This window comes from Amblyomma americanum, chromosome 10 (assembly GCF_052857255.1).
Source record: "Amblyomma americanum isolate KBUSLIRL-KWMA chromosome 10, ASM5285725v1, whole genome shotgun sequence".
NCBI lineage: Eukaryota > Metazoa > Arthropoda > Arachnida > Ixodida > Ixodidae > Amblyomma > Amblyomma americanum.
The window spans coordinates 60,441,958-60,463,185 of NC_135506.1; the positions used below are offsets into that span (position 1 = coordinate 60,441,958).

The 21,228-nt window shown below is 44.3% G+C and overlaps 2 protein-coding genes across 2 annotated transcripts in view; one reads left to right on the plus strand and one right to left on the minus strand.

The window, feature by feature from the left end:
• Positions 1-16,336, plus strand: 140up (RPII140-upstream gene protein). Its single transcript, XM_077640065.1, has 7 exons — positions 1-400; positions 6,736-6,895; positions 8,537-8,625; positions 9,406-9,473; positions 12,347-12,425; positions 14,451-14,552; positions 15,912-16,336. Exons 1-7 carry the CDS (start codon positions 258-260, stop codon positions 15,970-15,972), a joined length of 702 nt encoding a protein of 233 aa, XP_077496191.1. The 5' UTR covers positions 1-257; the 3' UTR covers positions 15,973-16,336.
• twf (twinfilin actin binding protein) overlaps positions 16,017-21,228 on the minus strand; it is an 18,204-nt gene continuing 12,992 nt past the window's right edge. The window contains exon 8 of the mRNA XM_077640064.1: positions 16,017-19,649. Coding sequence (XP_077496190.1) covers positions 19,494-19,649 — 156 coding nt within the window. The 3' untranslated portion in view covers positions 16,017-19,493. The remainder of the gene's footprint in view (positions 19,650-21,228) is intronic.

Genomic DNA, 21,228 nt, shown 5'->3' on the forward strand with positions numbered 1-21,228 from the left:
GCCCTTTGTATTCCGCATGGCGATGTGCGGATGCGGTTTCTACCAACGTTGGTTTCTCCGGTGCGGTGGAGGTGACCGGTAACAGAAACTGTGCGCATATTGAAGGCGGAATTGCTGTGCGGCGTCAACGGGTCTACCACACATTGGCACATTGCCTTGAACTCGACATCGTTAGCAAAGGAGGAACATAGGCGCAGTTTTTAATCGGTGCTATGTAACGACAGTGTTCGAGCGAATTCGAATCGAAGCCTCCGACGATGCCTTTCGAAGACAACTTGAAAATCAGCAGTGCCCCTGAGGGCCTGCGAAGCGAAATATTTCGACCGGAGAATCCTGAAATGAGCACTCTCCTCGCGAACGAAACCGGCATGGAGCGCTTAAAAATGATGTTCGATATCAGGTAGGTTTGGCCTGGCAAGCACTTTCTGCAGCTGCTAGCTTGTGCTCTTACAGAGGATGAAACCACCTCTGTTTCGGTCGCTGCTAGTTTGCCTGGAAAGAACCAGCAGTCGCTACACTAGGTGTGTGTCTTAAGTCCGGATCCGTCGCGCGAAATAGGCGAATTGAGACGAGCAAGCGTGCTGGGCAACTAGTGTGCCTATGTACGCGGCTTTCGGTTCGTTTTTTTTTTTTTAAATTTCAGAACATGCCAAGCTCATAACCTTGGTAAACAGACGTGCTTTCATGGTTTTCATGGCTTGTGGTGACACAATTCAGACCGTAAGGCTGTTGCAATTTCACGCGCGTGTCCAAGTCCTGGGCGATATAAGTATACAAGCTAGATGACGTGGTCAGAAATGCGCACAGCGAAATCGTGATGCGATAAAAATGCGTCGAGAAAAGCAGTACACACGTAACGAAGTGGTCAACAAGCAGATTCAAAGAATCTCAAACTTTTCTGAAGTGTGCACTCTACAATTGGTCTAAATGTGTGCCCCTAGATATACAGCGACTGCTGCAAACAGTTGCTTTCTAGCTTCCAGTTTCAATGAAAAGAGCTTTCCTGGGCGCACCTGTGTCCATGTAGCACTAAACCACACACCTGTCTTGTTCATAGCCATCATTTTACCAGTGTATAGTGTTGTGCATTGTTGTCGTAGTGACTGTTTAAAATTTTCGCGCCTGAACAACTAACTCGTTTGTCGTGAAACTGCGCACAGAGCTTGCATATTGTGGTAAGTTAGTCGGCGGTGACGTCATGTGTGGCCTGCAGACACGCAGACTATTACAGGCATTATTACAGGCTTACATCATGCACGCTCAAACCAGGTAAGTACCGCTGCCCATTCACTATGGCGTCCCTCATAGCCTGAGTCACTTAAGGAACTTAAAACCCCGTAAACCAAACCAAACCAAACCAAACTTGCTAAAAGACAAAAGTTACTGCAACATGCAGGCTCTGTGCGCAGTTTCACCTTTAACGAGCTTGCAGTTGAGGTGGAAATACTATAAAGATATACAACACGGAACAGTGCTTCTACTTCCTGCAGACATTAAATGCTGCAAAAAAAGAAAGACAAGGACACACAAGTTGACGGAATGACTGCTATAATTAATGGTGAGTTTCTTCGCTTTGAACTGTAAAAAAAAAGCAACTGAAGATTTTCTTGTCTTTCCTTTTAAACTCTGTCCAGGAAAGGTGTGTATCCTCAAAATGCATGCCATGGCTAGCTAGCTGGCGGATGAGAATAGTTTACACTTGATCGCTCATATTAACAAAGTGCGGAAGCGAAGGGCATGGTAAAGGAGTGGGATCATGATTGAGTAGTACGGTTGTGTATTCTGAGATGTTGTGCATTTTGATGCAGGTGTAGCAAGATTTTTGTGGTCTAAAAAGGTGCGTAGCCCTTTCAAAAGTGGCACCATCCGGTTTATAATACTCGTGCTAGGATAAGTGGCTGTGCTTAGCCCCTGCAGCCCTTCATCTGCTGAGCTTTCCTGTCCCAGGGATGAATGTCGAGAGGGCTTTTTCAAAGTTGAGGCTTATCAGGAAAAGTCAATAGATGCAACATAGTAAAGAAAACTCCTGGAGAAATACATGTGCATCTATTACAACAGATAAAATGATTTACAATGTGAAGGCTTGTAGGCATAAAGTCAAGGTTTCACTTGCCTAAGCATGGCAAGGGTACGTGCTGCATTAAGCTCGCCTGTTGCTTTTGCATATTTGCTTTTCATTTATTTGGTTTTTGCACAGCCCAGTTCAGAGAAGTTAAATTCCACTAATTCCCCTTCTGTTAAATTTTTTTGGTGATAACACCTCCTCCTGCAAGCACAGCTCTAAGTATGATTGTCAAATGGCTTGTCAACTGCTAGTGATAGCAAAAAAGCCAAAATAGGCTGTGCATAACTTTTTACTTTTAGAGAGATACTACATATTTCAATCCCCCCCCCCCCCCCCCCCCAAATAAAACTATAATTGTTCCGCTGAAAATAGTAGTCTCCAAAAACAACAACAAAACAAGCAAATTACATTTTGAAAGGAAAAAAACTCCAAAAAAGTGTGGTCAAGCAAATGTTTCGCGGGGCTATTTGGGGCTTCATTCTCTAAAGTAACAAAGTAACATTTTCACAAGTGAGACAGACATGGCAGCACACTACTGGCAACTGATCAGTTGTCAATAGTGCTGTCCTGTCTGTTTCACGTACTTGTGAACATTTTCATGTTGTACTAAGTCATTACCCAAGAGACAAAAAAGCATGGCGCAGAATATTAAAAAAATATAAAAGTCCAACCTTACTGTAATGTATGTGCCCTTGTCTTCGTCCTTGTCAGTCCTTTCAGGCTATTTTATTCCAGCAATATCCAACCAACTTGCTGAACAATCATTGCCTGTAGTTATCATGCCAAGGTGAGCTGTTTAAGTGGGTTTCATACTTTTCAACAAAAAGACGCGAAAGAAAAAGAACGGGTATTGGCCTCTCAGTAGAACTTGTTGGTGAAGTAATTGGTGGATGCTTAGCAGAATCCTTATCATAAGCTTGTTTCTCTTTTGCGTCTTATTCTTTTTTACATCATCAGCCTGACTGCACCCACTGCAGGGCAAAGGCTTCTCCCTTGTCTCTCCAATTAACCCTGTCCTTTGCAACTGCGCCCACCCTATGCCTGCAAACTTCTTAATCTCATCCGCCCGCCTAACCCCCTGCCGCCGCCTGCTACGTTTGCCTTCTCTTGGAATCCACTTCGTTACCCTTTAGGACCAGCGGTTATCTTGCCTTCGCATTACATGCCCTGCCCAAGCCCATTTCTTCCTCTTGATTTTGACTGGGATGTCATTTACCTGCGTTTGTTCCCTCACCCACTCTGCCCGCTTCCGGTCTCTTAACGTTACACCTATCATTTTCCTTTCCATGGCTCACTGTGTTGTCCTTAACTTAAGCTGAACTCTTTTCGTTAGCCTCCACGTTTCTGCCCTGCAGGTGAGTACTGGTAAGATACAGCAGTTGTGCAGTTTTCTTTTGAGTGATCTGTGAGAACCTGCCGTATGCACTGCACCCCATTCTTATTCTTGTAGTTATTTCCCTCTCATGATCCGGATCAGCTGTCTCTACCTGCCCTAATTATCACTTCCAGCACCTCGCCGCCAATTGTGAACTACTGTTCCCTTGCTAGGCTGTTGAACATTACCTTGGTTTTCTGCATGTTAATTTTTAGACCCACCGTTCTACTCTGTCTGTCTAACTCATTGATCATGACTTGCAGTTCATCTCCTGAGTGACTCAGCAGGGCAATGTCATCAGTGAATCGGAGATTATTTAGGTATTCTCCATTAACTCTTATCCCCAACTGTTCCCAATTCAGGCCTCGGAATACTTCCTGTAAACAAGCGGTGAATAGCATTGGCGAGATTGTGTCTCCTTGCCTGACGCCCTTCATTATTGGAATTATATTGCTGACTTTATGGAGGACTATGGTAGCTGTGCAGTTGCTATATATATCTTCAAGTATTTTTACATAAGGCTCTTCTACACCCTGATTCCGCAATGCCTGTATGACTGCTGAGGTTTCCACTGAGTCAAATGCTTCTCGTAATCAATGAAGGCTATATAATAAGGGTTGATTATATTCTGCGCATTTCTCTACCACCTGATTGACAGTGTAAATATTGTCACCTAGTGTTCTCAGGTGACGCTGGAGGCTGTCGACAATCCTTTATATCTTTTACGAAAGCCTGCCTGATCATTTGGTTGATTAAAGTCTAAGGTTGCCCTGACTCTATTAGTGATTACCTTAGTAAATACCTTGCAGGCAACGGACAGTAAGCTGATCGGTCATTAATTTTTCAAGTCCTTGGCATCTCCTTTCATATGAATTAAAATTATGTTTGCGTTCTTCCAAGCTTCTGGTACGGTCTAGGTCATAAAGCATTGCGTATGCAGGGTGGCTAGTTTTTCTTGCACAATCTCCCCTCCGTCCTTTAACAGATCTGCTGTTACCTGATCCTCAGCAGCTGATTTTATAATTTTGCATTGCTCCTAAAGCTTTCTTTACTTCCACTTTCGTTACTGGCTGGATGACGCATTGCTGTGCGCTACTGGGTCTATCATTAACATTCTGATTACGTTGGCTACTGTATAGATTTGTGTAGAACTCTTCGGCTACGTTAGCTATCTTATCCATATTGCTAATGACATTGCCCTGCTTGTCTCTTAATGCATACATCTGGTTTTTACCTATGCCTAGTTTCCTCTTCACCGCTTTTAGGCTACCTCCGTTCTTTAGAGCATGCTCGAATCTCTCCATATTAAACACCCTTACGTCGGCTACCTTGAGCTTATTTATTAACTTTGATAACTCTGCTAGTTCTATTTTGTCTGTGCATTATAAAGAAAATTGGTTTCTGAAAATTGGCTTTTGGGGAAAGGAAATGGCGCAGTAATTGTCTCACATCTGGGTGGGCACTTGAACTGTAAGGGAAGGGAGGAAGGTGGGAGTGAAGAAGAAAGAGATGGGGGCCGTTGTGGAGGGTGCCGAAATAATTTCAACCACCTGGGGATTTTTAATGTGCACTGAAATCCCGCAGAACACTGTCGTCTTTTCCGTTTCGCCTCCATCGAAGTGTGGCCGCCGCGACTGGCTTCGAACCCGGAACCCGGGAACTCCGGCTCAGTAACCGAGCGCCCTAACTATTAAGCCACTGTGGCAGGTACATCATAAAGCATAGATGCTTTGGTAAGGAAGATGGCATGAAAAACCTCTACATCTTTAGGGCAACGAAGTGGCAGTAATTAGCTGCGCTGTGCTCCTTCCACCTCATGAGACGTGAGTTGGGGTCAGCTCCGTACTGACCTCTCAGTTTTCAGTTTCAGTTTATATACATATATATAGCAACAACAGTGGCAGTGACAACACTGCCACTGTTGAGTAGTATTATGCTCATCGCATAATACTACTACAGCTAGTAATAATAATAGCTATAATAATAATAATAACAATAATAATAATCAGCCCAACTAAGACTGCAGTATAAGGGCCTCTCCCATTGGCATTCAGTTAGTCCTTTCCTCAGCCAATGTCACCACCCTGTCCCCTGAAAATGTCCTGACCTCATTCGTCCACTTGACTGCTATCTCTATGCTATGTCTATTCACAGTCAGGAGTAAGTCCAAAGTGCAGCTGTGGTTGTAAAACTTATGGGGATATGTGGGACACGGTGCAGACTCACAGTTCCGAACTTCAATCCCGAATGTGCATTGATGTTTATGCGAGCTGTTTCAGTTGAGTTTGCACAAGTCTGCTGTTTCTGTGACATTCATCTGACACGCCATTGCTGAAACTGCAGTTCTGAAGACGCAGTGTTTGTACCTTGAAAGGCCTGTTATTTATTACTACTTACGTGCTTTACTAAAACACTTTTAGTTCTTTTAGTATTTGTTTGTGTTCACTGAAATGTGTGGCATGCACTGCCGTGCACAATCAATGTGTTTGTAATTTATTATTGGGTACATTGTGAGGGGTATCTTTCCAACTTTCACTTGACTAAAGGTTTACTCTTGCACAGCTGTGAGATACTGCAATGTAAAAAGTTTCCATTGTTTCATGTGCTACTCAGTTATCATTTAAAAAAAACAAAACAAAACAAACTTGCCGAGTTCACCATACTTGGACGTGCATATCAAAGAAGACGACAGTCATCGAAACCAAGACAAGTGTTGGGGATTGTTGCTTTTTATGTTGATGCTGGCTAGAGTGAGAAATTGGTTGTGCAGTGATTTTAGACAAGACATGAAAGAGAGTAGACGAAAAGGTATCCATTGTCTGTGGGATCTGAATCCACAACATCCGCGCATTGCACGCATTGCCCTACCTGTTGGGCTATGGCTGCAGCGGTCTCGCTTTGTACTTTCGATTGTATTCATGCTGCATGTAGCCTAACCTTGACAGTGTTCACCAGCGCTGCCCTCGTCTACAGCAGCGGGCATAGAACACCCTGTGTTACCTCAAGCGTCAAGTGGAACATGACCGAACGTTGAGGGCGGCTGACTGAGCGATGAGGGTGGAAGCTGTGCGGGAGCCCTCTTATGCTACTTATGGTGTCGGACTGCCAGAACAGACCTCCCCTATTTCTGTCTGCTGCGAGCAGACAGGAAATGGGGTGCTCGTTAGATAATGTATAGGAAAGATGGCAGTAGTAATTAAAAACTAAGAACGCACAGGGGTACGTTGCTTTCGTGTGTTTCTCACTACTATGCTAAAGTGAGAAAGGATTACTTTTCACACCTGTGCTTCTGCAGTGCTGGTCTGGGGCCGGAACTGTGTATGGTGCAGACGGCGGGCTTTCTCGGAGCCGCCGCAGGGTCCGTTGTCGGTGGATGGAACTACGCCATGACCGCCAGGGCCAACTACATACGTCAGAACCAGGGCAACGCCTTTCTCCACGCCAGGCAGGCAGCGGTCTGTGCATTTCATAAAAGCCTGTCGGGATTTTTTTTCACATTTCCCTGCTATCCCACCTCTATATTCGTATAGTCTGTGGTCGCCATATCTTATAACTTTGCCTTCGTTTTGTACAGTGTAGTTAACATAAAACTTTCTTTGCTATCTGACTAACTGTGACAGCACAAGTTTACAGAAAAAGGAGGGAAAAAAAAGTAAAAGGGAGAAAAGAAAGTCTCAATTTGCCTTAGTATGTGAAGATTTGAGAGTAGTAGTTGTGTCTCTTGCATTATGTACGGTGCCTTGTGTGCCAATTGTCTAGTGTGGGCTTGAGATGGAGGGGATCAAGAAGGGAGCAAAGAAAAAAATAAAGGGTTAAAAAAGAGAAGCAAATTCAAAACTTTTATTCTTTTTCACTTGCTTCTTCAGTTGTATTCAAAGCTTTCTGACCCTTATCATGGAACACTAATCGATGATGGCAACCACACTTCAAGGAATTATATACAGCTACAGATTATCAGAGGGAAAATAAGAAAGGACGATCGAGGTTCATCAGGAACAATGGCTGGAATCCTGCGGGCTGCATGTTTAAGACCTCTGGTGTACTAGTAACATTTAGCCCCTTTTAAAAGTCGATGGAATTTTGTTTGGATTTTTTCCCCTCCAGTTAAGTTTCACTAGATAATGTTAAACTTGCTTGTGCTGCATTTGAAATCGTTTCTAGAAAGCATGTCATGCTGAAATGTGCAGTGCCCACAGAGCTGGTATTACATGCCGTTGCCTATGATGTGTCTGCCTGTCCTGATGGCATTCCATGGCGACGCTGTTTCAACACCTTTAGTTTAGAGAAAGAGTAAGGAACGGAACGTTTGGTTGGCTACCCCACACTAGGGAAAGGGGACTTAGTGGGAAAAAAGAACGAAGTAAGGAAAGAAAACATGTCAGTTAAGGACATCCATGCACCGAAGTTGTAAGTCATTGCATAAGTACGGCTCCCACAGGAAGTGGAACAGTGCTTGGTATGCTTTCAAGGCAGCAAATCTCTTTTTGTCACCATCCGAGAATTTTTGTCAGCAGGCTGAAGATGGTCGAGTTCAGAGCCAAGACTCTGTCTCTCGGCACTAAACACACGGCACGCAAGGTGCTGTTGTGAAGTGATTAGTCTGTGAGACTGAAGAAGTTCAGGGTGCCTTGAAGCTTTGTAAATTTGTAATGAAATTGTACATGTGCAGTCAAAAGTAAATGAAGCACAGTGCTGGACAAAAAAATATATTTCCTCGTCGTCTTCCCATATGGCCTGCAGTAGATTTGTGCAGCCTGACTCTGAGAATGCGAATTACATAGTGCACCAATAAATCTTAAACAATGCTCCTCACACAAGAAATAAAAATTCTGTGTCGAAGTCACTTTAAATAAATTTTCGATAGTGGTTACCATCTCAGTCCTGCCAGGCAACTTAGGCATGAGTGTATCCGTACCTTGTCAGGCTGGCATGGCTGTAATTAGAAAAGCATCCCTTCCTGTGTGTATGTGAAGCCTTGTTTGTGTCTGCATGCTCAATCATATTTATCATTTGTGGCCGTGAGGAGTTGTGCCAGTTTTGATGGTGTTCACGACTTTGGAAGGACTTCTGTTTTAATTGATTCCCTTTGCTCGCAGCGTGAACTCCAGGACACAATGGTTCTACAATTCGGCAAAGGAGCCTTCAAGGTTGGTTGGAGGACGGGAGCTTTCTCAATGATTTACATGTAAGTATAGCGCAGTTCTAGCGGCCGAAATGCTGGTGGTCATAAAGGAGCGCTGAGACCAAATTTCTGCTGTGTTGTTATGACTAGCAAGACATTAGTGGACGTAAATCACCGTGGGGAATTAGTCTATACTTTGTAAATGATTTTTAATCGCAGTGTTTCTCGTACGTTTCGATTTCGGCTTTAACAGCCGAGTGGGAACTACCCTGTGAAAGTTTTAATTCAGGTTACTTCATGCACAGATTCCTGAAAAGTTTTCTGAAAGTCAACTCCATCATAAAGGGCAGCTAGTGACATCCATTGAATAATGTGGTGTGCGAGAGGAGTGGTAATGAAAAGTGTGTAATATAGTAGTCTACGAATGGTGAGTACAGCTTGTCACATGGTGATTGATGGGCTGAGACATGCCGCCTGCCATTGTCAGGGCGGAAAACACTAATGCTAACGCATACTCTGCAACATGACTCGCATCAATCATCTGTGACTGCTTTTGTTTTGCTACTATTAACAGGGTGGTCTTGTTTTTTTATGTGGCAAGTCTTTAGAGAATTGAGTGAATAAATTTATTCATAGGAGGGCGGCGCAAGACTTTCACATCTAGCCAGCATATTTGTAGCTAGTGTTCTGGAAGGCATCCATTTGTGGCAGGTTAGCATAACGAGCAAACAGAATTCACCTGCTGTCTGTTATGAACACCTGGTTCGAGATGTCCACTTTAGACAAAAGCTGAGCCTGTGGACAAGGTGTTTCCAATAAACTCATCATTTTCCTTTCTTTCAGGACTGCTGTTTCTGCAGGATTCACATATAGGAATAAGTTTGGCATAGCAGAACATGTTGTAGGAGGAGGTAAGTTGATCTTTAAAATCTGTATGATGGGAGTTCCAACCAATTCAGAACTAGTGTGATGTCGTGAAGTTGCGTGTTTGTTTTAGTCACAGATGTCTCTAAAAACGCCTCTTGGTTACCATTAGTCGCCAGAAAGCTCTGAGCTGCTCGGTGCGTTGGCTAAGTGACTTTGGCACTTGACTGCTGTGCCCAAGGTAGTGGGATCGAATACCAGTGGGAATGGCAGCATTTTGATGAAGGCGAAATGCAAAAGAAGTATGTGGGCCCCGTGATGCCAGTGTGCATAAAAGAATTTCAGGTGATCAATATTAGTAACCTGGAGTCCTTCACCATGATGTTGCCCCTAGCCAAGTGTAGTTTCGGGATTTTAAACCCTGAGTACTGCATACCACCACTCTGGGTTGCTGGTTGAGGTTTTCAGTTACAGTGTTTGTGCTTCTGAAGTCTTGAAGGAGGCTAGACATGGTTGATGCCAACATTAATTGAAGCTTTGTGAACCGAAGGGGAACCATTGCAAGTGGAAGGCCAGTTGCCGTGATAGTATGGAGGTGTAAATAATGTGGTCTCCTTGGGAAAAAGGCTTTGATTTAGTGCCTGGCTATCTGTAAATCTAGGGTAATTTGTGTTGTGATGCTTCAATGAATGAATAAAGTGCAACTTTGTGGCATTCGAACTGTATGACAAACTGTATGTGTCAAGGCAACACTTGAAGGGAGAGCGACTTTTATCGACTATATATCTTTTTGCACCGATCGAAAGCTCCTTGCCCAGATAAACGAATACCCGGCTTTGGTGCAGAGAAACACAACAGAACAATTTAAAGCCTATTTTTTCCATATGCTGGGCTTGTTTTCTCATGGTAGACAGCGTCTGCAAACCCTGACGTCGGGGACACGATGTACAGTTGTGGCAGTTCATGTAGTGATTGGTCGCAAGAGGTTACTTGGGAAGCGCAACCCGGGTCCTGCAAACACCACCGCTGGCAGCACCTGCCATCGTAGGGCACTGGTGCATCGCTTAACCACTGCATCACTGTGCCAGATGTGGTATGAAGACTTCAAGGGATCTATGGTTGTAAAGTAAACTATGATGCTTATACAGGCGTTAATCTATTATTCCTATTTGAACAACTTCCATTCATGAACAGCGGATCCAAACACCGGAACCCAAGTAAAAACCGAAGTGCTATAGTCGGATACAACTTAAGTCTGCAGTGAAGCTCCGCCCACATTCAGGACCGGCGCACAGAATTCCTCCACGACAAAAATGTAGGCCGTTGTTAAAACTTCTCTTGTCACCTAAACAAGAAGCTAACCATGAGAAAAAAGTTATAAGCTCAAGAATTTTGATACCTGCCTTGTTTAATAAAGTCAAATATTAAAAAGCTGATTTCGTTCACTTTTGTGACTGGCTAGCGGAGTAATATCGCCGCAGACCGTGGCCCAGTGTTAACTGCTGTTTTTTTAAGTTGTATCCTACTATAGCGTACCTAACTCGCATTTGGCCTAACTATACAAATCGACCATCAATTCTTTTTTGTGGCCTGTTAGGGTTGGTACAGTGCTGACTCGGAGCAACTTTGTTAAGACCGACAAGTTTCAAAAGAGGCTTTGATGTGAAGTTCAGTGGAAAGTGATAGCAATAACCTTCTGTACAACTTGTTACAGTATCATCCAAGAAACGATTAATTGAGGTCACACTTAGCATACGATGGTTTTGCATAGGCGGGTTAATTAGAGAGACATGGGGAAAGGCCTTTCCCTTGCAGTGGGCATAGTCAGGCTAATGATGATGTTGATTGTGTGGCACGAGCGAGATATAGCATCCAAATTACACAGTGCAAAGTTCATGGTGTTAGTGCACTGGTGATTCACCTTCAACTATTTTAAGTTAATAGTTGTCAACACCAAGTGCATTGTTGGTTAAGAATTTACCTTACAGCTAACACTGAAGAGTTAGAAAACCGATTAATAGTGTGTTGTGAAAACATGTTGGCTCATCTCAGACTATTATGGTTGCATCTCGAGAAAGCTCCTTTCTTACTGAACACTTGTGTTATGAAAGTACCAGCTGAATTTTTTATGTCTGAGCTTAGGGTTCTTGGCGTGATGTTGATGAAAATCTTGGTCATTGGTTGTGCCTGCATATGCACACATAAATATGACGAGCATTGCGAATCTGGCCCTCCTTCCCATATGCAGCTAAAGCTATGTATACTATACTGACAGTTGCAACGCTAAACGCGCTCCATAAAATGCTGCTCTCAGTTAAACCACTCGTGCTTTTGTGCTGAAATTTGACGCAGAGATGGTACACTACAGTATTTATTGCAATAATATGTTTGGATGACGTACTTGTCTGATTCGATCAGAATTAAATAGATATCCACTTCATCTGCAGCATATCTCTTGCATCTATGAATTGACCCACCGCAGTGGCTTAGGCATTCGGTTGTTTATCCCAAGGTCGCGGGTTCGATCCTGGTCACAGTGGACACGTTTTGATGGAGGCGAGACGCGAACGGCACACATGTCCCACGACAGTTTTCTTAAGCACTGCTCTCCAAGCAGTTATCAATTATCAATGTGCTATTTCTTTGCATGCTTTATGAGCGCTACAATGTCTGCCATCACACTTATGCTATTTCTTTGTATGCTTTATGGGTGCTAAAATGTCTGCCATCACACTTATGCTGCAGTGCACATAAGCTTTCCTATTGTCTTCTTTTATACAATAAAGTTTATTCTGACTCTCTCAAGGCTGCTATCTCAGCTCAAAAGCCCACTGCATGGAAACACTCTCTCTGGGTCTTTCATTGCCATTGCCGTCATGCACCGAGTCCCCCCCCCCCACCCCCCCCCCCCTTTCTACAGCGCTTGCAGGCTTCTGCTTCAAAGTGAACATGGGACTTAGGGGCTCCCTTGTCGGTGCCGGCCTCGGAGGCCTACTAGGGTGAGTATGCTGGGCACCTGTATTGCATTCGCACTGCTGGAATCAAGGCAGCTACAGCATGCAGACTTTGGGTTTGCTCACTTGCACAGTATAGGCATCGAAGTACTGGAAGTGGTGAGGGAATACATCCGTCCAGCACAAGTAATGACTGCAGGTCCGAACCACGATAGTGAAGCAACTAGGAGAATAAGAATGGGGTGAAGTGCATTTGGCAGGCACTTTCAGGTGATGAGCAGCAGTTTACCGGTATCCCTCAAAAAAGGAAGGTATGTAGCAACTGCACCTTACTGGTAGCAGAAATGTGGAGGCTAACGAAAAGGCCCCAAATGAAACTAAGCACTGCACAACGAGCTGAGGAGAGAAGAATGGTGTAATGGGCTTAGAGACAGGAACAGAGCTGAGTGGGTTATGAAACAAACTCTAGTTAACGATAGCCTAGCTGAAACCAAGAAGAAGAAATTGGCATGGGCAGGGCATGTAATGCGGAGAACAGTAATCGATTCTCACTTAGGGTAACTGACTGGATTCCGAGAGAAGCCAAGCACAGGAGGATGCAGCAGAGAAGTTTGCGGAGATAAGTTGGCTGGAAGTGGCACAGGACAAGGGTTGATTGGACGTCACTGGGATCCGGATCCGGACTTGACCGTCGGGCAGCTCGGCGACGCAGTGTCGCTCAGCTCCTTCGTTTTTATACGCCAACACTGTGGAACCGGGAAATGTGCCCTTAAGTGCTGTCGCACTAAAAGGTCTTCCATTTAGTCGTGATCTGCCTCAGTTGTGTGGGTGCAAGATGTGACGTGCAGCTGGCCTTTAGTTGTAGCATTCACACCTACAGTTGCAGACTACTTGTACTGATTACTGTGCTGCCAAGTTTTATTTTCTTTATACTGCAACGGCAGCAAGGGCACATTTCCCGAATCTATGGCGTCTGCAGTGTAATGCAGGGTGCAAGGAAAAGAGAGGGGGGAAAGGGGAGCTCGTCAATGAACTGAAGTAATGCCAACCTTTGCAGAATGCCACCCCTCCTCCTTCCCTGCACATTTCCTTGATGTACAGCCCTCCCATTCCCATTGGCCGAACACCGTCACGTTTTTGTGTGCTCTTTTTTTTGTTTTTTTGCTTCCTCTTCTCCCCTAAGGGGAGCCGCAGTCAAAAATAGAAGGAGTGGCGGTGCAGGAGGAGGAGGGAGGAGATGGCACTACTTTTGTTCATTGTTGAGTGGTTCGTTACGCACTACTGGTCCGCGACGCCCTCTGCACAGCGGCGGGATCTGAGTGGCCACCATAAACTACTGTCGCCGAATGTCACTTTACACAGACGTAGTAACCATCGGCGAATTTTTTTTTTTTTTTTTACCACAGTAGCTGTACAACAAAAGCTCTAAGGGATAGACTGGGTTGGCCGCCGGCACAGTGTGTCATAACTAACAATTTCTGCATTCTGTTGCTCACAGAGAATGCTGTCTAGCTGAGCCTGGGTCATAAGGCAGAGTAGTTTTCATAGCCTTAACCATTCTCCTTTTTATTGTCACGGTGATCCATACAAATAAAGTTTCTTGCTTGATCGCTGAACTTCGGAATTCACTGCCTGGTGAACATCCATCCCTTGCCTTAGTATGTAAATTCAATGTTGGGAGACGTTGCATCTTTTTAATGCGTTGATCAGTTAGCGTTTGTTGTGTAAAACCTTGCTGGTTCACATTTCTCTGCTCAACTCCTGAAAAATAGCCTGATCGAGACCACAGTATGCAAGAAATAAAATTAATAAATCAATGAAATATAGTCCTAGGAGCAGCAACTGTGGAGAGTCCAGTCTCTGGTTGTACAATTCAAGTGGGTCCAGAAACTTTTGCCTTCACTACTCATCTTGGTTTTTCTCTTCGATCAGAGGTGTCCCATAACAAGGAAGCCCTGCATTCAAGTTCAGCTCATCACCTTTCACACAACTGGATTCCTGCTCATGACAGATGCAGCATTGACTGATGATTGACTGCATCTTGTCCTCCTCCTCCTCCTCCCTCTGCAGGTTTGCTGGAGGGGTAATTATGAGCCTAGGTACCAAGGCGTGTGGGCTGACAGTGCAGGAGTTCCGGTACTGGCAGCATAGTTACTGGATGCGGGAATACAGGTAGGGCATCCACAGTAGCAGTGGCTGGAACTAATCTAAGCTTGCAAGACGTGCGATGCATTTCGTACTTAATTGCAATGCTATGCAAACAACAAAAGTTGTGCGTGCTCAAAGATATGTCACTCTATCCATCAACTCTGCACTGCTTGAAGCTGTGGTATTATGTGAAACTCAATATATCGCCGCATACATTATGTACGCATTCTGTCATTGTGTGTTGATTTAGCAGAGCTTAGAGTTCCTTTGCTTGAACGGGAGACACATCTTAAAAGGTGTGAATGGAGTCGATGAGAATGTTGCGCACAAAGTGCGAGACAGAATACAGCTTGACAGTCAGTCTTTGACAGAAGTATATATAGGCAACTGCACAACCAGCCTTAGATGCTGCTAAAGTGTGTACTGGGGGCCCTGAGGCAAGTCATTGATTTGGGGGATAGAAGAGTGCAATGCTTTTCACTCAATCGAGGTTCCAAATACCACTTCTGACGTGGAATCCCCACCATGTCGCCTGTTTACAATTCCAGTGATGCTAGATGGCATGCATAATTTTGACAGGGACTGCACATTTAGTGTATTCGCATTCCAACATGTGGCTGCAAGATCAGTGCTTGCGGCGGCATTTTGCGAAGAAATGTTTAACCGGAATGCGAGTCATTACCGCTTTGTCTGTAGTCAGGTAGTGCAACTCAAGAATCATCATAGAGACCCTCCAAGCAATGGCATCAACCGGTTTTTGTGATGTCGTCGTTAATCCATCATGCTACGTAGCATGGTTAATTCGTTGTCACGTTGTTAATCCCATCATATTAGCATGACAGGGGATTAACCAGGACATCATGAAAACTGGCCGATACCAGTGGTTGGAGGGGCTCCCTTGAGGGGCATTTGCGGCTTCATTCTAGAGTTGTGTCAGATTATAACTGCGTTGTGCCTACCTCCTGTCATGAATGTTTTGAAACTGCAGGGTTTTGACTCGGTGACAGCGGTGTCAAATAAAAGCCTAAGCTGACATTGCCTTTTAATTAAAGCAGGAGCTTCTCGCTAGAAAAGTAGTGCCTTGATATTAGCCAAGTTTTGGGCCATTATAGAATGATCACTTTCACCTTTGGGCAGGTATGTCTCTGATTGTGCATCCTTTATATTTTGTCATATTTTTACTCCGCATGCAAGGCCTTTTAAAAGACTTTTTGTAGCCGCTCCTTGAATAACCCCTTCCATGGCCACTGGAATGTCAAAGCAAACTCTCACGTGCTCTTTTGTTTCAGTTCAAATACACATTTCACTTTGAACAGAAAATCAAACAAGTTGGTTCTATTCTGCGGTGTGTACAAATTGCTTATATTTTTCTTAACTTTGCAGCGAGAAGAAGGAAATGTGGAGAAAGGAAAAAGAAGCAAAAGCAGCAGTGCCACAGTCGTGACGCAAGGCAAAAAAATTGTTCAATAGAGTGACTTGCCCATTAAACCCTGTATAGATCCTTTTATTAAAACCACATTCATGTTCCTGGGTACCTCGTTTGCAATACAAGAACCGGCTCTTTGGACAGTGCCACCAAGTGTGTAAAAACCAACACGTCTACTGGTTTCTTGATCTTCTGGGAACCCCAATTGAACATGGTACCGAAACCCTGATTGGTAAAAAATAAAATGTCTCATACATAAGTTTCTTATCCCTCTTGAAGTAGTAGTGAGTGATTCCGAAGCAGTTTTGCTGTGCTGGAATGGTGTTCACGAGACAACGTTCTACCTGCCTTTCACATGTCCCTTGTGTCTTGTGCACCATGACTCAAACTTAAAGGGAAAAAAAAATGATTGCAGCGTGCATTGCGTGTACCCACCACTAATAATGCAAGGCACTGAATAGAGGTTGTACCTCTACTTGTTTTGCGACCTGTCACAAGATCACTAGTTCTCGGGCTTCAATCCTGAAATGTGAAGCACACTACTAGTTTACACTGAATACAACTAAACCACTTAGAAGTACACCACTCTAGTTTTTACCACTAGATGGCGCAGGCTTAATTGCGACTCTTCAGGCAACTGTCATCACTGGCCTTTGGTTGCATGTTACAGTCGCACTGCAAATTAAGTTCCTTTAAGACTTGCTTAATCTTCATGTATAAGTTATGCGAGGAAAGCCAAATGAAGCAGTGAGAAAATTTTTTTAGCAACAGCTCAACATTTTTCGAAGCCACTGCACCCGGTGACAGATACTAAAACAGCCTACAGCCAGTTTGTGAACTTGCTTTTGAAACTGTGCTTCTGAGCCACAGGAAGACAACCACTAGGAAATGAGAATAGGCTTATGTGGTTGAGTAACCGCATCAGCTGTTGAGAAATAAGTTTTGTCAGTACCAAATGAAATTTTTCACAAATGATTAAGTAGCACCACAGTTTAACAAAAAGTATGATACAAACGTGTATCAGCTTGAGAAATCGATGGCATGCTCAGCGTTGTGCCTGAGCATGTTCATTTTTTGTCGAATCAATGGAGGTGCAAGTCCACGAACACAATGAAACAACATTTGTGAGCCATGACAGAGCTGGTATTCGCACTAACAAGAAAGCAATGATCAAATACTTGGCGAGCACCTCGACATTCCATACGCACAGTCTCCTTATGGCTTTAGCCACACTCTGAAACAAGCGGCCTTCGACCCTCAGCTCTTCTCGTTTCTAACTGTGCTGTGGTGGCAGTGAGTTGTGCAAGCATAGGAAGGCACTGTTCCAGTTACAGCAGCACTTACTCTCAACTTCCAAACAGACATCGTCACCGGAAAAACACTAGTGCTACAGGTTCTACAAAGCAGTGGAACTATCTGGGTCAAGGAACTGTAATCTAACGACACGAGTACAGAGTGTGTCAATCTGTACTGAGGTGAAGACTTTAGGGCTAACATATTCGAATGAAACGGTCTGCTGCAGTTTGCATTTGCAAGAAGGCCAAACGAAATCCATGGCAATAGCTGGCCCATTGGTGGCTCTACCGTTCAACTCTTGTGTCAGAGTAGCGGTTGTCACTCCAGGAAAAATTTACCTTTGTTCAGTCGGCATGAAAGCAGTTATTTTCATGTTGACACTACCCATATGAAGTATAAATTTGAGATCTCATTGTGGGAACTAACATACAGTTACTCTGAAGTTGAACATACAACAAAAGTGCCACCACATCCACTTGCTACATATGACCACCGCACGAACCTTGCTTGCATTGACCAATTTAGAAAGAGAAAAAATAGTGTGTGTACTGCTCTTGTCCATCACCCTCACTGCCTACTCTCTGCTTTTGCCATCTATAGACTGTTGTGTCTGTCTAGAAGTCCGACTAGTATCTAGTAGTTGCAAATGGCAGTAATTACCGCAGCTAGCCTCAGTTTTCAAGTTATTTACACTAGCACTGACATATGAATGTGCTGAATTGGTTTGCTAAATACTGAACCGTAGTTGAAATTGGTACCAGCTAGCTCATTTTTACCGCAAATAATCTCGCGAGATGTTTGCCAAGCGGGGCTAGCGTTTGCACCATGCATTGGATGCATGCCATAGTCCTGCAGCACACATTTAGGACGACTTTCTTGGCGAGATAGGTGCAGTGCACATTCTATTGCCATCACAACCACAAACAAAAGTCTAGTCAACTGCAGAAAAAGGGACTTAGCCAGCATTCTCAAATCAACCCAATCCCGTGCCATTCGTGGCCAGCATAGGTTGGCAGATTGTTCACCCTTGTCACTCCGCCCTATTTTCTTCCACCCTCGACTATGTTTCCACTCCCTATAAGCCAGTTATACACAGTGACACTGGCAGAGGCATTTTATTTATTCGTTTCAGGGCTGCCTCAACTACTTGTCCCATGGTACCTATTCTTGACATTGCTGCAGCACACCGGTAGAACTGTCACGCTGTCAAAGTACAAATGCACTGTTAGCTATACACTGTCACCTTCTGGCACACGTATACATACATGCGTGATGTCACGTGTTCCTTATCACAGGGCTGTTTGTATTACAGGCCTTTGAGCTCCAACAGCAAGACACACTGGTGGAGGGGCAATTGTGGCTGGATGCACGCAAAAGGGCAGGGGTTCTCTAGAAGCCCATAGTGCCCAAGCATGACACTGCACAGGTCAGCAGAGACATACAGTTTCATCAAAAAGCATGCATGCCACTTAGTGTGCACGCTAAGTCACCGGCACTTGTAGGGAATCGTCCTGTGCTGCCCTCAGCAATTGTGAGTTTTTAGAGTTGGCAAGGGACCTCTCTCAGTCTCTACATCCCTGTCACACCATGGCAACGTCTTCAATTAAGCACAAGACAGCCTGCACACTTTTGATGGAGACTGTGAAGCTTCGTGTAGACAGTAAAAGCCAGTCTGGCTGTCAACTCTGTTGCATCAGCAATGGCACTGTGTGCAGGCAATAACCATAAAGACTTCGTATGCAAAGAAAGTTGCAGTTTTAAGAAATAAAAAAACTCCATCGCTCAATCAAAGCAAACACTTCGAGATAAGTTGTTAGACCTTCGGGACCGGGTTTTTTTTTTTCTTTTCAGCCATTCTTTTTCAAACCAATACAGTAATAGTTGAAGATGTACACACCATATACAAACACCACTGCAACCACGCATGGGAGTGGGACAACAAGCGAGCTAACTGCAGAGACCAGAGCAAGACATGTGACGACCATCCCTTTGCGTCTAGATGCAGTGTTGCATAGACGAACACCACTTAAAGTGGGCACGCTGAAGCAGCACATTATGAGCTGCGGGCATAATAATCTTGAGAGCCAGAGCCCACCCATGTTTTTGCACTAGGGAGAGGTCTGGCTGCTTTCTGTCTGACCAGCACTTCTTCAACAGGCTGACGCTAAACAGCCGCCACACCTCGCAGCCTTGCCATGTAAGAGACAATACACAGAAGTCCATAAATACGGGTGGCGCCAGCGTCAATTCTCCGGCTCGGCGGTGCGAATGAGCCGCCGGGCCCCACGGTTGGCCGGACCCTTTGGCTTGGCAAATTTCTGCTTGCAGATGTTCTGCTTTGGGTGCAGCTGGTCGATCAGGAAGGCCTCGTTCAGCTCACTCGGGTCGTCAATTTCAACCTGGCACAGAAGAGGGAAAGAAAATTGAACATGCCCGTACAGTTACGCATCTTACACAGGTAACATTAACTAACTAAAACTGCACTGCCCGCTTCATTTTGTGCAAATAAGCTGATACAGTAGCATACGGATTTTTCGGACCCCAGTAATTCAGACTTTCAACCGCCAGGCATCTCATAGGTATGTGTATGTACTTATGACCAATAGCAGCAGCGTCTGACACGCATAGACGACGATGTCCATGGTGCAGGACCGACTGGGAGACAGTAGGGGGGGGGATAGCATTATTCTGGCTCAAATATGATTTAATATCACTTGCAAACGGAATGCGGGAGATGGTGAAATTCGCGATCTCTCAAAATCGGCCTAAGAGGAAGATATTTATTAACATCGTATTCAGTACAAAGAATATGTAGAGCACTGCTGGACCCAATATCAAGTGGCTAGTTCTTGAGTCCGGACGCAAAATATAATTGACATTCGGTAAAAAGGCAGGTGAACAATTACAAAGGATGAATACAAAATATTACAGGTCATTAAAAATGGATGAAATTGATTTCGTTAGAACATATATACGTAAATATTTGGATTTGCTGCTAATTTCTCGAAGAAGAGCAATTTTTTTTTTTTCTCTGTTCAGAGATTTTTCACACTGTTCGATTATTCGGACCAATTTTGGGGTCCTGACTAGCCCGAAAAATAGGCCGGCGATGAATTTCAGTGCCTCGTCAATGCAGCTAACCCTCCGCCCAGCAGTCCTCACCGTGTGGTGCAAGTTGTCTCATGCCTCTTTTGTAAAATATTTCCAAGTGCCCTGAAGGAGAGCTGCTCCTTCAGCCATCATATGTCAACTTGGACTGCTGACCCTCTTTGTGACTGGCTGCCACCACCCAAAGCCATTTCTTGTGCCAACCTCTTTGTACCCAAGAACATCAAACGACTTAAAACGACCTTCCTGCCTGCTTGAAAGCTGTACATGGTGTTGAAAACCTGGAACTTGCTTTGGATACCTAAGTTTGATCCTGTCTCTACCCTGTGTAACTGCTTGAGGCAATTGAGAGCATTCAAAATATACAGTACATAATCAAGCGCAGGATTATATCTGCCTCATCACAAAAAGGGCCACCTCTGTGTGAAATCTGAGTGCAACTAGCCAGTGGCTTAGGAAGAGAGAATTTACGCTACTGACACATATATGAGGGTTGACCCAGAAATAGGGTTCTCATCAATTTTAGAAATAGACAGCATTGTTTATTCTCATAGACTTTACATCACTAAAAAGATGAAACTTTGCTCTATTTTTCTACATAATCGCCATATTTTTCTATGCATTTTTGTAGACTGTGCTCCAATTTCTGTATCCCAATGTCGTAGAACTCCACCGCCAACCCGTTGAAGCGTTTCACATCTTCTTTGACTGCATCGTTGCTCCGGAAGCGCTGGCCACTCAAATGTTCCTTGGGGAACAAGTGACAATCACTAGGTGCGAGGTCTGGACTTTACAGTGGGTGGGGCATGACAGTCCACCCAAAGTTTGTCAAAAGTTCCTGGGTTTGACAGGAGACTTGAGGTCGGGCGT

Bases quoted from the DNA above. Each gene is read 5' to 3' on its own strand.
- 140up (XM_077640065.1), top strand. From the start codon at position 258: ATGCCTTTCGAAGACAACTTGAAAATCAGCAGTGCCCCTGAGGGCCTG. The intron at 6,896-8,536 runs GTCTGTGCATTT...CTTTGCTCGCAG, and splicing joins TCCACGCCAGGCAGGCAGCG to CGTGAACTCCAGGACACAAT. The intron at 8,626-9,405 runs GTAAGTATAGCG...CCTTTCTTTCAG, and splicing joins GCTTTCTCAATGATTTACAT to GACTGCTGTTTCTGCAGGAT.